Source organism: Grampus griseus (genome assembly GCF_964374135.1).
Source record: "Grampus griseus genome assembly, chromosome: 5".
NCBI classification, from domain to species: Eukaryota; Metazoa; Chordata; class Mammalia; order Artiodactyla; family Delphinidae; genus Grampus; species Grampus griseus.
Window position 1 is genome coordinate 76,810,197 of NC_138998.1, and position 15,143 is coordinate 76,825,339.

General features: G+C 38.5%; 1 protein-coding gene across 1 annotated transcript in view; it reads left to right on the forward strand.

Annotated features, from left to right (window-relative positions):
• Positions 1–6,005: 6,005 nt before the first annotated feature.
• The window catches only part of POLQ (DNA polymerase theta), a gene marked incomplete at both ends in the record, with an annotated part of 114,029 nt that continues 104,891 nt past the window's right edge, over positions 6,006–15,143 (forward strand). Inside the window, 5 exons of the mRNA XM_082654665.1 lie at positions 6,006–6,186; positions 6,654–6,833; positions 8,783–8,913; positions 10,588–10,744; positions 12,357–12,465. Of these exons, the coding sequence (XP_082510791.1) occupies positions 6,006–6,186; positions 6,654–6,833; positions 8,783–8,913; positions 10,588–10,744; positions 12,357–12,465 (758 nt within the window). The remainder of the gene's footprint in view (positions 6,187–6,653; positions 6,834–8,782; positions 8,914–10,587; positions 10,745–12,356; positions 12,466–15,143) is intronic.

A 15,143-nucleotide genomic window follows, 5' to 3' on the forward strand; every position in this document is an offset into this window, starting at 1 on the left:
TGTTTCTATTTCATTTATTTCTGCTCTGATCTTTATGATTTCTTTTCTTCTGCTAACTTTCGGTTTTGTTTGTTCTTCTTTCTCTAGTTCCTTTAGGTGTAAGGTTACATTGTTTATTTGAGATTTTTCTTCTTTCTTGAGGTAGGTTTGTGTAGCTAGAAACTTCCCTCTTAGAACTGCTTTTGCTGCATCCCATAATTTTGGATCGTCGTGTTTTCATTGTCATTTGTTTCTAGGTATTTTTGATTTCCTCTTTGATTTCTTCAGTGATCTCTTGATTATTTAGAAAGTATCATTTATCCTCCATGTGTTTGTGTTTTTTACGTTTTTTCCCCTGTAATTGATTTCTAATCTCATAGGGTTTTTTTCTTTTTTTTTGCGGTACGCGGGCCTCTCACTGTTGTGGCCTCTCCCGTTGCGGAGCACAGGCTCTGGATGCGCAGGCTCAGCGGCCATGGCTCACGGGCCCAGCCACTCCACGGCATGTGGGATCTTCCCGGACCGGGGCACGAATCCGTGTCCCCTGCATCGGCAGGCGGACTCTCAACCACTGCACCACCAGGGAAACCCCTCGTAGCGTTTTGATCAGAAAAGATGCTTGATGTGATTTCAGTTTTCTTAAATTTACTGAGGCTTGATTTGTGCCCCAAGATGTGATCTTGCCTGGAGATTGTTCCGTGTGCATTTGAGATAAAAATTTATTCTGCTGTTTTTGGATGGAATGTCCTACAAATATCAGTTAAATCAATCTGGTGTATTGTGTCATTTAAAGCTTGTGTTTCCTTATTAATTTTCTGTCTGTAGGATCTGTCCATTGGTGTAAGTGAGGTGTTAAAGCCCCCACTATTATAGTGTTATTGTCGATTTCCTCTTTTATAGCTGCTAGCAGTTGCCTTATGTATTGAGGTGCTCCTATGTTGGGTGCATATATATTTATAATTATTATATCATCTTCTTGGATTGATCCCTTGATCATGTATTGTCCTTCCTTGTCTCTTGTAACATTCTTTTTTTTTTTTTTTTTTGCGGTACGCAGGCCTCTCACTGTTGTGGCCTCTCCCGTTGTGGAGCACAGGCTCCGGATGTGCAGGCTCAGTGGCCATGGCTCACGGGCCCAGCCGCTCTATGGCACGTGGGATCTTCCCAGACTGGGGCATGAACCCGTGTTCCCTGAATCGGCAGGCAGACTCTCAACCAGTGCGCCACCAGGGAAGCCCTCTTGTAACATTCTTTATTTTAAAGTCTATTTTATCTGATATGAGTATTGCTACTCCGGCTTTCTTCTGATTTCCATTTGCATGAATATCTTTTTCCATCCCCTCACTTTCAGTCTGTATGTGTCCCTAGGTCTGAAGTGGGTCTCTTGTAGACAGCATATATATGGGTCTTGTTTTTGTATCCATTCAGCAAGCCTGTGTCCTTTGGCAGGAGCATTTAATCCACTCACATTTAAGGTAATTATCAATATGTATGTCCTTATTACCATTTTCTTAATTGTTTTGTGTTTGTTTTTGTAGGTCCTTTTCTTCTATTGTGTTTCCCACCTAGAGAAGTTCCTTTAGCATTTGTTGTAGAGCTGGTTTGGTGGTGCTGAATTCTCTTAGCTTTTGCTTGTCTGTAAGGCTTTTGATTTCTCCATCGGATCTGAACGAGATCCTTGCCGGGTAGTGTAATCTTGGTTGTAGGTCCTTCCCTTTCATCACTTTAAGTATATCATGCCACTCCCTGCTGGCTTGTAGAGTTTCTGCTGAGAAATCAGCTATTAACCCTATGGGAGTTCCCTTGTATGTTATTTGTCATTTTTCCCTTGCTGCTTTCAATAATTTTTGTTTGTCTTTAATTTTTGCCAATTTGATTACTATGTGTCTCAGCGTGTTTCTCCTTGGGTGTATCCTATATGGGACTCTCTGCACTTCCTGGACTTGAGTGGCTATTTCCTTTCCCATGTTAGGGAACTTTTTGACTATAATCTCTTCAAATATTTTCTCGGGTCCTTTCTATCTCTCTTCTCCTTCTGGGACCCCTGTAATGTGAAAGTTGTTGCATTTAATGTTGTCCCAGAGCTCTCTTAGGCTGTCTTCAATTCTTTTCATTCTTTTTTCTTTATTCTGTTTCATGGCAGTGAATTCCACCATTCTGTCTTCCAGGTCACTTATCCATTCTTCTGCCTCAGTTATTCTGCCATTCATTCCTTCTAGTGTATTTTTCATTTCAGTTATTGTGTTGTTCATCTCTGTTTGTTTGTTCTTTAATTCTTGTAGATCTTTGTTAAACATTTCTTACATCTTCTCGGTCTTTGTCTCCATTCTTTTTCCGAGGTCCTGGATCATCTTCACTATCATTATTCTGAATTCTTTTTCTGGAAGGTTTCCTATCTCCACTTCTTTCAGTTGTTTTTCTGGGTTTTTATCTTGTTCCTTCATCTGGTGCATAGCCCTCTGCATTTTCATCTTGTGTATCTTTCTGTGAATGTGGTTTTTGTTCCACAGGCTGCAGGATTGTAGTTCTTCTTGCTTCTGCTGTCTGCCCTCTGGTGGATGAGGCTGTCCTGCATCCCATGTTTCTGATCAAGTGTATTTTCCAGCTGTTTCTATTTTTGCCAATCACTTCCACTCATGTGAGAAGCACATAGTTTTTTTTATTGCTTTTTTCTTCCAGTTTTATTGAGATATAATTGAAATACAATACTGTATAAGGTGTACAGCAGAATGATTTGACTTACATACATCATGAAAAGATTATCACCATAAGTTAATAAATATCCATCATCTCATATAGATACAGAGAAATAGAAAAAAAGTTTTTTCTTGTGATGAGAATTCTTAGGATTTACTCTTTTAACAACTTTCATATGTAACATACAGCAGTGTTAATTATATTTATCATGTTGTACGTTACATCCCTGAGAAGCACAGAATTTATTTAGTCTGGTTAGATGTTTCTGTTTTAGTCAATTCACAATTTAGTTTGTGTAAATTTCATTTTTTCATATAACCTCTGCAATTTCAATGGATAAACCACTCTTCATTATTTGTGCAACTTACTAAAATAATCAGATGACATCTTTGAAGGTACATCAATTGTTATTGAGTTTCCTTTACTTCTGTCTTTAGCAATATTAGGCCAAACAAGAAACCACTTCTAGAACAGCACACTTTCCTTAAAATTCTGGATGTTATATAAAAAATACTTCCTTTAAAATTCATGACTAAACTGGTAAAATCAGAGATTTCCTTGTCAGTCAAAAAATTTGACATTTGACTCCTTAATAAAAGGAGTAAGTAGAGAAGTGAAGCGTTAGAATCAGAATTTTTCATAGTGATGTCTGCTGATCCCTGGTGGTCTAGAGTATGGATTTTAATGGATTATGTGTTCTGGGGGATAGGAATCTGGTGTTCCTAGCAGGGTGGGTGGTAAGATCTAAAATCCCCTGTATGAAGCCAAAACCCCAAAACGACAGCTCCCTCAGAAAGTAAAGCAGAGAAATATCTCTTCTGAACATTGAGATGGTGAGTGTGGAAGCTGTCCAAATCTGGCTCTGGTGTCTAACATTACTACTTCCATATCTTAAAAAATGCCAACCCAGAGATTACATTTAAAATGGGCCAGAACTGATATGTCTCCCAGGTAGCTGACAGAAATATATTCAAAAAAATTTTCAAGGTCTTTAATGCAGACCTTAAGGAATTACCACAGATACAATTCCAAGGAATCCAAGCTTACAGTTAAAAGACAGGTGGGAAATACTTCAGGTGTATTAGCTTTAATTATTATGGTAACTATTAGCACAAAAAATGTTTAACATTTTTGAGAAGTAACCTTCTCTTTTCTATTTTCTAAGAGTTTTTTTTACATCTTTATTAGAGTATAATTGCTTTACAATGGTGTGTTAGTTTCTGCTTTATAACAAAGTAAATCAATTATACATATGTTCCCATATCTCTTCCTTCTTGCATCTCCCTCCCTCCCACCCTCCCTATCACACCCCTCCAGGCGGTCACAAAGCACCAAGCTGATCTCCCTGTGCTATGTGGCTGCTTCCCACTAGCTATCTATTTTACATTTGGTAGTGTGTATATGTCCATGCCTCTCTCTTGCTTTGTCACAGCTTACCCTTCCCCCTCCCCATATCCTCAAGTCCATTCTCTAGTAGGTCTTTGTAAGAGTTTTTTTTAAAATTAGAAATTTATGTTGAATGTTTGAAGTACATTGTAAATTTTAAAATATTCTCTAGGTTTTTTAGAAGGATGACACAAACCATGCCTTTCAATTTCTTCGTAATTATTTTTCTCACTTGATTATAGTTCACCTAATAAAAATAGAATAACTTTGTGACAGAGATTTCTTTGGTTTATTCTTTTCCCATCGAAGTGCTGGATTTATATTAGAAGCAATATTAGAATATTTATATAGCACTTTCTCTGAAGAGCACTTATTATGTGGTAAGCACTTTACACCTATGACTATCTTAGTGCTAATAATAACCAAATAGTTGTTACTCTTATTATCTCCATCATATAGATGAGGAAAAAGAAGCTCAGGGGGTTAAGCAAAATCACACAGCTACTAAGTCTTCAAACAAAGACTGATTGGCTACAGAGTTGCTGCACTGTTGACCCCTATGCTACACTGCATCTCTGAAAGATCTTCCATGACTACAATCTAAATTAGGATCCTTTTATATCTTTGATAGCACTCTATTCTTTTTTGCCTGAGCAATAGTACAATTTAAAATTATCAATTAATTAATTAGTTTAATGTCTGTCTCCTCTAGTCTCTTTCACTTTGAGAGCAGGAGCCATTTCTTCCATTTCCCTGCCATATACCCAATGCCTAGCACGTAGTAGACGCTCAATAACTAGTTGAGTGAATGATTGCAAGAAAGGTTAACTAAGAAAAATGTTTCCTTCATGGAGTAATGTCTCCATCTTGTGGAATTTTAGAATACTGTCCAAAAAATTTTTCTTTTAACAAGGAAGGTTTCACAGGAGAATTGATTCTCCTATTTCCCAGACTACAAGTCCGGGAAATATGAGAATTTTTGTTGTTGTTATTGGACTGGTCCTTTTGAGACTTTTAGAGCTGTAGAAAAGCACCACCCCTTCAGGGCAGGCCTTTCCCTGACTAGATTTGCTTGGTGAAACGAATTGTGCAACTGGGTAATTAACTGGCATCAGTTTAAGTCCAGAACTCGTTTGATTCTACCTTGCCAAAGGTAGAGCACAGATCCATTAACAAACTCTTGGCTCCGAATGATCACTCGGGCACATCCAGAGCCCCTTCTATGCAGCGTTCTACTACCTAAGAGGTCTATCGGCCGCAGTCCCTATCTCTCCATCACATATTCCTCACAGCGTATGATGGCTAAAGTAGAAATTGTGTACAGAAATAACCTCTGCCCTACCATCTGTAAATCAGTTATACATATACATATGTTCCCATATCTTGTTATAAAGCAGAAAGTAAAGCAGGAGTAAATTGCACTCCATTCTAAATCCTAAATTTTACTTGTATAATATTTTGCACATATAATTTGTAATAATTGTTTTAAAAATACAATATGTTAAATAGAGCTACTTCTCTACCTATTATGGGCAGTTCATTTTATGAAGTTAACATAAACTTGCTATTTAAACCAGACATGGACAAAAAGAAAAGGAAAAACTTTAAGCCAGTATGATTATAATTGGAGATTATATATACTGAGTCTGGTTTTTCCCCCCGTTTAATCTAGGTCCAAGTCGGGTTCTCTTTCACCATCCGACAACCGAGGTTACAGGCCGGAGGTCTACGACACCAGCGAGAGCCCCTCCTTCCCCACGATTCTATGGTCCTCAGGTTACTCTCGTCACTGGGAACTCTATGGTTCCGGGGCGGGTTGGGAGGCCTGAGTTTGAAAGCCGTGGCGGGAAGATGGCGGCCGCACCTGTCGCCAACTTCCGTTTCTTCCGAGCGGGAGGACGCTGGGACTGTGCCTTTCCCTGAATGGCCGAGAATATTTCGCGATGAATCTGACGCGCTGGAGTGGGAAACGACGACGTTCAGCACCAGGCTCAGACTTCTTTTCGGGAAGTGGCGGTGACAGCAGTGACAGCCCCCTGCTCCTCTCGGGGCCGGTGCTGAGCCCGCCCCCGGGCCTGAGACGCAGCCTGAAGGACCGCGGCCGCCCGCCGGCCAGAGCTGCAGGTACTCCCAGGCACTCCGTGGGCAGCGGGCGAGGTAGGCAGCTCAGCCGGGCCAGTCGTCGGGAGGTGTCCTCACCGCGCGGAGCTCGCGCGTTTGCACGGCCTGCTAGGCTTCTACTCCCCTTTCTCAGTTTGTGACTAGGACCTGGTGCGGCACGTCACTTTCTATTGACGTGGAAGAGCTTTCAGTCCATATTCAGCGACTGTCTTCAAGTGGTTTCTGGGTCTTTTCGACCTTTATTTACAGAAACAACTTACTAGCTGGCCAAATCTCATCACCTGTAGGGAATTCACTCCTAATAGTGCCCAGTGCTCCTTACAGATCTTTATATTGTATGTGTTTTATGTCAGGATGTACTTTAAATAGCCTCTTTACAACACATAGGAATCCCAAAACACAGTGGAAAGCAAATTACTGAAGTCTTATGTTAGAACTAAATTTAACTATTTCCTTTTTTTTCCTAAAAGGGAAATGCAAGCAGACGTTTCCTGACGATAAAGTAGACAAGCTGCTATTGGCAAATTGGGGGCTTCCTACAGCGGTTCTGGAGAAATATCACAGTTTTGGTGTAAAAAAGATGTTTGAATGGCAAGCAGAGTGCCTTTTGCTTGGACAAGTCCTGGAAGGAAAGAATTTAGTCTATTCAGGTATTCAAATTTGTGCAAGTTAATTTCTCTACTATTTTTAAGACATTATTAATGTAAAGGACACTCTATTGAGGTAAGGTGGGTGAGAGAGTGCTTTATAACTAGAGAAAGTCTTAAAATATTTGAAAAGCAGAGTTTCATCATATGCATACTTAAATTATGAAAATTCCATTAGATGGTAGGGTGGGGGAAGGCAAAAACCGAACAATTTAAACAGAATTATCTGCCTACCATTCCTCTCAAAAAACATGTGTCCCAGAGCTTCCCTGGTGGCGCAGTGGTTGAGAGGCCACCTGCCGATGCAGGGGACACGGGTTTGTGCCCCGGTCCGGGAAGATCCCACATGCTGGAGCAGCTGGGCCCGTGAGCCACGGCCGCTGAGCCTGCACATCCGGAGCCTGTGCTCCGCAACAGGAGAGGCCACAACAGTGAGAGGCCTGCGCACCGCAAAGAAAAAAAAAACAACAACAACAAAAAAACATATGTCCCAGAGTGAGTGTGCAGTATGAGATGTAAATGTGCTCTTCCCACAGTTGATCTCAGTTGCTTTTCAGTGTGTGAACATTTTATGTTATATGTTTATAAATTGACCTGCTTATACAGGATTGTATATACAAAACCCTATGTAATATACTTTATGAAAGGTTTATATGGGCTTTCAAGAGCAACTTTGACTTACATAATTTTTAACCGTCTGTGCTTAGTATACTGACTTTAAAATCTAATCACTTGGTAAGATGTACGTCCTTTGTATCAGTTTTCTCTGAAATTGTGAGTCATCCAGATTTTCATTATGGCTGCCAAAAATGATTAGAGAGTTAACTATCAATAGATATAAGTTCAGGCTGTTTACTGACTGTGTAACCTTGCAAATTAGTTGAGAGAGAGAAGCAGAGGGAGGGAGGGAGCGAGCGCCTACGCGCACAGAGAGCATGAGTGCCAGGGTGTGGGCTTAGAAAAGTTTTTGGCATGTAGGAAATACTCAGTTAATGCTAACTAGTGGCAGTTGGTGGCATTGGTAGAATGGCCTGACCGTTTCAGTTGCTTAAACAAGAATTTGGGTGTCATTCATAACTCTGCTCACCAACTCACATTAATTAATCACCAAGTGTAGTGTCTGTTACCTCAAATGTCTTGATTCTGGCTACTACTCTCTGTTCTTAGGTCCATTACCTAGTTTACTATCATCTTCTAGATTATGCAATAGTTTTCTAACTAGTTAATCTTTTCTTTCTGCTCTTGCTTTGCTCCTGCAGCCAAAAGTGATCTCTCTAAAGTATAAATATGATTTTGTCATTCCTTTTCATAAAACTCACTAGTCACTCTGCATTGCTTTCAGGATAAATTCCTTACATGGTAGGATTATAAAAGTCTTCTCCATGTGGCACTTTCATATGTCTGTTTTCACTCCCCTACTTGTACTTTATACTTCAGGCTTACTAAATTACTTGCTATCATCTGAACATACCAGGCTTTCCTCTAGAACTTTACACATGCTGTTTTTTTCTGCTTGGCATTCCTTTCTTCTTGCCTTCTTTGCTCTCATAAGTTCTGTTTCCATAAACTTCCTTACAGCTCTTCTCCCTCAACTTCTATCATAGCTCCTATCACAATGTATTAAAGCTTTTTATCTATTTCCCCAAAGCAGGGCTTTTAACTGTTCAGTACTTAAAGGAAAGGATCTTTAGGTATAAGCCAGGTACTCAGTAATATTCATCATTTATTTGATGTAAAGATTTATTTGTCTCTATTTTCACTGTGAGTATTTAGAAACCTGGTTTAAAGTCAGGGGCATTTCAGGGTATAAAGGTTTCAGATGCTAGCTGGGGCCTTAATGATAGTTTAGCCTTGGGCTATTTAGTTACTGGATATGATTTAAAACATTTATTAATGCAGTGTATCAAATATTACTTCTTTTTGTGATAACCTTGCCGAATAACTTGTTTTAGCTCCTACAAGTGCTGGGAAGACTCTTGTTGCTGAGCTACTTATTTTGAAGCGGGTCTTGGAAACGCGGAAGAAAGCTCTATTTATTCTGCCCTTTGTCTCTGTGGCTAAAGAGAAGAAATACTATTTCCAGGTAATGTTCTTTTACTAAGTTTGAAATTGTGAAAGGCCTGTTATTGGCAGCTTCAGCTTTACTCATTTAAAATGGAATTATAAAAGCAATTGGAAAATAAAATTTCTTTTATTACATCCCAATGTAGCTTTAAAAGTTGACCATTTATGAGGGGAAACTTTTAAATTACTGCATAAAGGAGAAAGGGCCATTAAATCAAAGAGCAATCGGTGAAAATTGTGTAAAAATTTATAAACTTTTCCTTAGGAAATAGGCAGGGTACTTTAATTAGCATATAAAAGTGCAAATTAAGAATCAACCTCTTAAGTGAATAGTAGGACTAGACTGAAGCATGGAAAGGAAGTATGTTTGAGGAAGCATATCCCATCCTGATGCAAGGCCATTTGGGAACGTTAGAGGATGAAGAACAAGATCCATTGGTGCTTATGTAAAGCTCCAAACCTGTGTTTTCTTCTCCTGTTCTCCTGCAAAAATGAATGACAACAGTATACATTTGTGTGACGCTCACTGGTCTTTAAGGTATTTTTACAAATACAATACTTCATTAAATAGAATAAATTTATTCTGATTTCTGCAGTGAAAAAATGTGATTTTGGAATGCCAAGATTATTGCAGTGGTAATACAAAAAATCTGAGTTCTAGTCCCAGTTTTGTCACTACCTGTGTCTTCAGGCCAGATACATAATCTGCTGGGCCTCAGTTTTTTCACTGGTAAAATGAAACTATGGGGTTAACTATGGGTTAACTTAGTAAACACTCAGAAACATTTTATTGAATGAACAGCTCTAAAATTCAATGGTTCTATAAATCTTTTTAACAGTTATTTCAGAGGTCAAATAGCCAACCAAGCTGGTTTTACATGGTAACATCCTTTCAACTTAGACCAAAGTAACAAAATGATGATCCTTTTTACTGAGAAGGTATGTTAGTTAAAAGTTAAACTAAAAAAATTAACATCAAAGTCCCATTGCATTTGACTTTTGAAACCTTTTCTTCTGTTATATAAAAAACTAATCTTTAGGGGAATAATGAGAATATTTTCCTCACGAAGTATAAATTTCTGAAAATATTAAGTTTCTGAAAATATTACATTAGTGTTACTTAAAGAAAGAGTGAGTTTCTTGCTTGTTTATTAGATTAAAAATGTTAGTGCTTAAGGTAGTTTTTCTTTAATTTTAATTTCTATAAAGAGCTCTTAGAACTTATTTGATTAAGTATGCCATTTTATTTGACTCTGTCTTTTTTTTTTTTTTTTGCGGTACGCGGGCCTCTCACTGTTGTGGCCTCTCCCGCTGCGGAGCACAGGCTCCGGACGCGCAGGCTCAGCGGCCATGGCTCACGGGCCCAGCCGCTCCGCGGCATGTGGGATCTTCCCGGACCGGGGCACGAACCCGTGTCCCCTGCATCCGCAGGCGGACTCTCAACCACTGCGCCACCAGGGAAGCCCTTGACTCTGTCTTAACAGAAAATCTCTGTACTGAGTTTTATCAGTTCTGAACTTCTTATTTTTAGTATATGATTCTAAAAAGAACCAGTGTGCCCTGACCAGGAATAACTAACAGTAATCTGATAAATGTATTTGAATACTTATGTCTATGTTTTGGGAAAGAACCAATTTAAGATTCATGAATTTCAAATATTTTCCCCTGTATTTTTCCTTTTTACTCAATTTAGAGTCTGTTTCAGGAAGTAGGAATAAAAGTAGATGGTTATATGGGCAGTACCTCTCCAACAGGGCATTTCTCTTCTTTGGATATTGCTGTCTGCACAATTGAGAGAGCCAATGGTCTGATCAATCGCCTCATAGAGGAAAATAAGATGGATCTATTAGGTAAGCAAATAAGAAAATAAGTATATACTTTCTCTTGCTATTTTTGATAGAATGGAGTGAAGCTGTTGTGATTTCTGTATGACTTATGTTTTATTCTATTGTCTGTCATCTACTTCTAGAGGTGAAAATTGGCATCTGTAATGTTAGGAACTCTGTAAAAAAAAAAAAAAGTTTTGCATCCTACTGATGTTATTGTCTCTACTTCCTTGTATTTTTGCACTTTACAAAGCATAGAGGGTATGCTTGAACCCTCAAGTCATTTCTCATTGCTTCTTTCCTATCTAAAGTTTACCAGGAATAGAAGGAAGCACCTGCCATCTCTGCAATTAGTGTATATATGTATTCATTATCATATTCTGGTACTGTGGTATCTAGATTAGGCCTGGACCCAGAGGCTACCATTTAGCAGGCAAATGGTAGGGAGCTATAGAAACTGGCACTGTATTTGAGCTTGGAACTTTTCTACCTTAATCCTTTTTTTTTTTCCTTTTCCAACCACTTGGGAAAGCCCACTATGTAGAGGTAGCAACAGGAAGAGAATGGTTATAGCAGCAATAGAAGCTGCAAGAATATCAGTTAGCTACTCATTGTTTTCCTGGTGAACGTAAATGGTAAAGTTAGGGTAGGGTAGGGGTGGGGAGTAAAATCAAAGATTAATGAGACACAGGCTCCGCTCTATAAAGCTTGGAGAGAGAAATCACATTCATCAGTTTGTATCAGAATTGTCAGATTGTGTTATATCAGATTAAGTGTTATATCTACTATACCTAGCACAGTTCTTGGCACACTAGGTAGAATAAATATTCTTTGGATGGATGAATGAATGCTGAAATAAGTCATCATACAATATGATTTGGAAATAGCTTACTGATGAGGAAAAGGATCATCATGTACCATTAGGAAATAGTCTGAAAGGTCTTTATTTTTGTAGGGGGATTTGTGGGGGGGACACTAGTGCACATGCAAACTATGATATTATGAAAATGTTTAAAGGAGGCATTCGTTGATACAAATTTCAGTACTTCTTGAGCATTATTCCAAGTGCATAGACTGGTTTGATTCTCCAAGTAGGGGAGGAGGGAATTACGATCATGTTTATGTTTTATAGTAGGGTGAGTCACTAGTCTACCATAATCAAACAAAAACATCCTCTTAAAATCATTTATTTCTTCCTGATCTGATTCTGTTTTTCTAAGCACTTGCTAACATCAGTATGGTTGCCCTGGCTGTTTTCCCCATAGAAAAGTCAACCCACTGAATAATTGTTGTGGATGTCCTTGATTTTCATTGTACATGTATTTCTACAAGGTTGCCAATTAAGAATTGTCTGAGTAACACGACAAAGTTTTTCTTGAGTTAGACCTGAGTTAGCTAATCATTGATTTTTAGATCCAGAATACATTGTGGTAAGACCACTTATTATACTTGAAATATCTTGGAAAAGAATTGTCTGCTATGTGGAATCTGATTTTTGTTTTATGGTTAGAAATTTGTATTACGTGCAGTGTATTATAATGACAGCTATTTATGGTACAAGATACAAGATACTGAGTCTTAAAATTCTTGGAATTGTGAAATTCTGTAAAAACTAGTATCTGGAAAATCTCTTTAGGAATGGTGGTTGTGGATGAATTGCATATGCTGGGGGACTCTCCCCGAGGGTATCTGCTGGAACTTCTGCTGACCAAGATTTCCTATATTACTCAGAAATCAGCATCTTGGTAAGTACCTGAAATAACTAAGTTCCTGAGATTCCAAAGAATGTTGAGAATGTGTTTGCAAAAGTGCATAATAACTAGGAGTTAAATACATCAGAGGAGGGTAGTACTTATTTAGAACAAACTCACGTACAGCATTTCATTTTTGTTCCAAAAGAAGTACTTAAGACTAAGAGTGATTTTAGATTATTTTTAAAACATTCTTAAATTTCTGACTGCTCACCACTTTTATGATAGAATTTTTAAAATCCAGTTTTCGTATTTGTTATCTGCACACACATCCTTTTTAAGTAGTCAAGGCTAATTATGAAAAATAGCATTTCTTTATCCCCTACTTTCCAGAGGTAACTATTTTCAACTCTTACAGCTTATTTTCTTTTTTAAAAAAAATTTATTTTATTTATTTATTTTTGGCTGTGTTGGGCCTTTGTTGCTGCGTGCGGGCTTTATCTAGTTGCGGCGAGCGGGGGCTACTCTTCGTTGCGGTGCACGGGCTTCTCATTGCAGTGGCTTCTCCTGTTGCAGAACACAGGCTCCAAGCGCATGGGCCTTAGTAGTTGCGTCACTCGGGCTCAGTAGCTGTGGCACGCGGGCTCTAGAGCTCAGGCTCAGTAGTTGTGGCGCGTGGGCTTAGTTGCTCTGCGGCATGTGGGATCTTCCCAGACCAGGTATTGAACCCATGTCCCCTGCATTGGCAGGCAGATTCTTAACTGTGCCACCAGGGAAGCCCCTCTTACAGCTTTTTAAAAATTCTGTTTACATGGATATCTCTAAATATAGCTACTTGAGTTTTTAGTTTTACACGTTATATATTGACTTTTTACTATGGAAGATGAAGATCTAGCTCTTTTTTATATTCTTTACTCACTCTGCCTGATCTCCTCCAGCCCCTTAGTCTTTCTTTATCCTCTCATTATATTCCCATTCTTCAAATATACTTATGTTCTAATTTTGCTTAGTTCAGTATTCAATATTACACTATTATGACTATATAAGTGTCGTTGTCAACTGAGCCATGTGGTATATTATGATTATTTTTACTTCCTAAATAACTTTTTGTTTTCTCTGAAATTAATAAATGTCTTTTGTTTGATGAGTTGGTTTTCTGTGAACTTATCATTGATTTATCTCTAGCCTCTTCCCCACTTATATAAATCTCCACCCAGTGTGTTCCAATACATTTGTTATTCTGCCCAATTTGTTTTCTTGAAGAAGTTTCTCCTAAAGCCTCCTGAGTTGTTCCAATTTAGATAGGTGGTTAATCTATATATGTGCTGTACAACAGTTATCTTGAGATCTCTTTTTATCATTATCATTAATTCCCATTGCTGTTGGCTTGAGTCAGAGCCCTCCTTTTTTGTGATCATATGTATTTCTCTTGATTCACTTTCTCATTTTAGTGGGGATATCTTCTAGGAAGTTCCACTTTATTTCAGTGTACAGGCTATTATGGGTATAAATTTTGCAAAAATTAGCATGTCTGAAAATGCCTTACAATTATTTCATAGATTTTCCAGGTACAAACGTCAAGATTTTAAACACTTTTAGAGTTTTTAACATAGTACTTCATTTTTCTCATTACTATTGAGAAATGCAGTGCCATGCTAATCCTTCATCCTTTGTATAAATTTTATAAATTTATTTATTTATTTTTGGCTGCGTTGGGTCTTCGTTGCTGCGCGCGGGCTTTCTCTAGTTGTGGTGAGCAGGGGCTACTCTTATTTGCAGTGTGCAGGCTTCTCATTGCTGTGGCTTCTCTTGTTGGGGAGCACAGGCCCTAGGTGCGCGGACTTCAGTAGTTGTGGCTCGTGGGCTCTAGAGTGCAGACTCGGTAGTTGTGGCGCACGGGCTTAGTTGCTCCCCGGCATGTGGGATCTTCCTGGACCAGGGCTCGAACCTGTGTCCCCTGCATTGGCAGGCAGATTCTGAACCACTGGGCCACCAGGGAAGCCCTGTATAAATTTTAAAATTTTTCTCTGAGAGTTTTTAAGAGATCCTTTTCTTCCTTAGTATTGTGAAATTTCACTGATGTTTCTTGGTGTTGGTCTATTTTCTAACATTGTTCTGGGTACTCAGTAGTTGCTTTCAGTCTAGGAGCTCTTGTCTTTCAGTTTAGGGAGATTTTAACACATCTCTTGCAGTATGTGGGAAAACATACAGATAGTCATCTATATCCCAAATTAGTAGGGATATAGAAGATATGACTAATATAATTAGCAAATTTGACCTAATGGATGTATGTAGAATATTTACCAAATAAGAGCAGTATATATATTCTTTTCAGTTACATATGAAACATTTACAAAAAAAAAAAACCCCTATCATGTGCTAGGCCATAAAACAACATATTTAAAGGATTTAAGTCATTTAAAATATATTCTTTGACAGCAGTGGAATTAAGCTAGAAATAACTATAAGAAAAACATAACTGAAAGATGCCCACATATTTAGAAATTAATAAATAATTCTGACCCCTTTTGGGGTGAAAAAAATAATCACAGTAAAAACAGGAAGATAGTTTGGAATGAAAGTATAATAAAAATATCTCCTAATGAAATTGTGAAATGCAGCTAGAGTTGTTTTTTTGTTTGTTTGTTTGTTTATTTTGCGGTACGCAGGCCTCTCACTGTTGTGGCCTCTCCCGTTGCGGAGCACAGGCTCTGGATGCGCAGGCTCAGTGG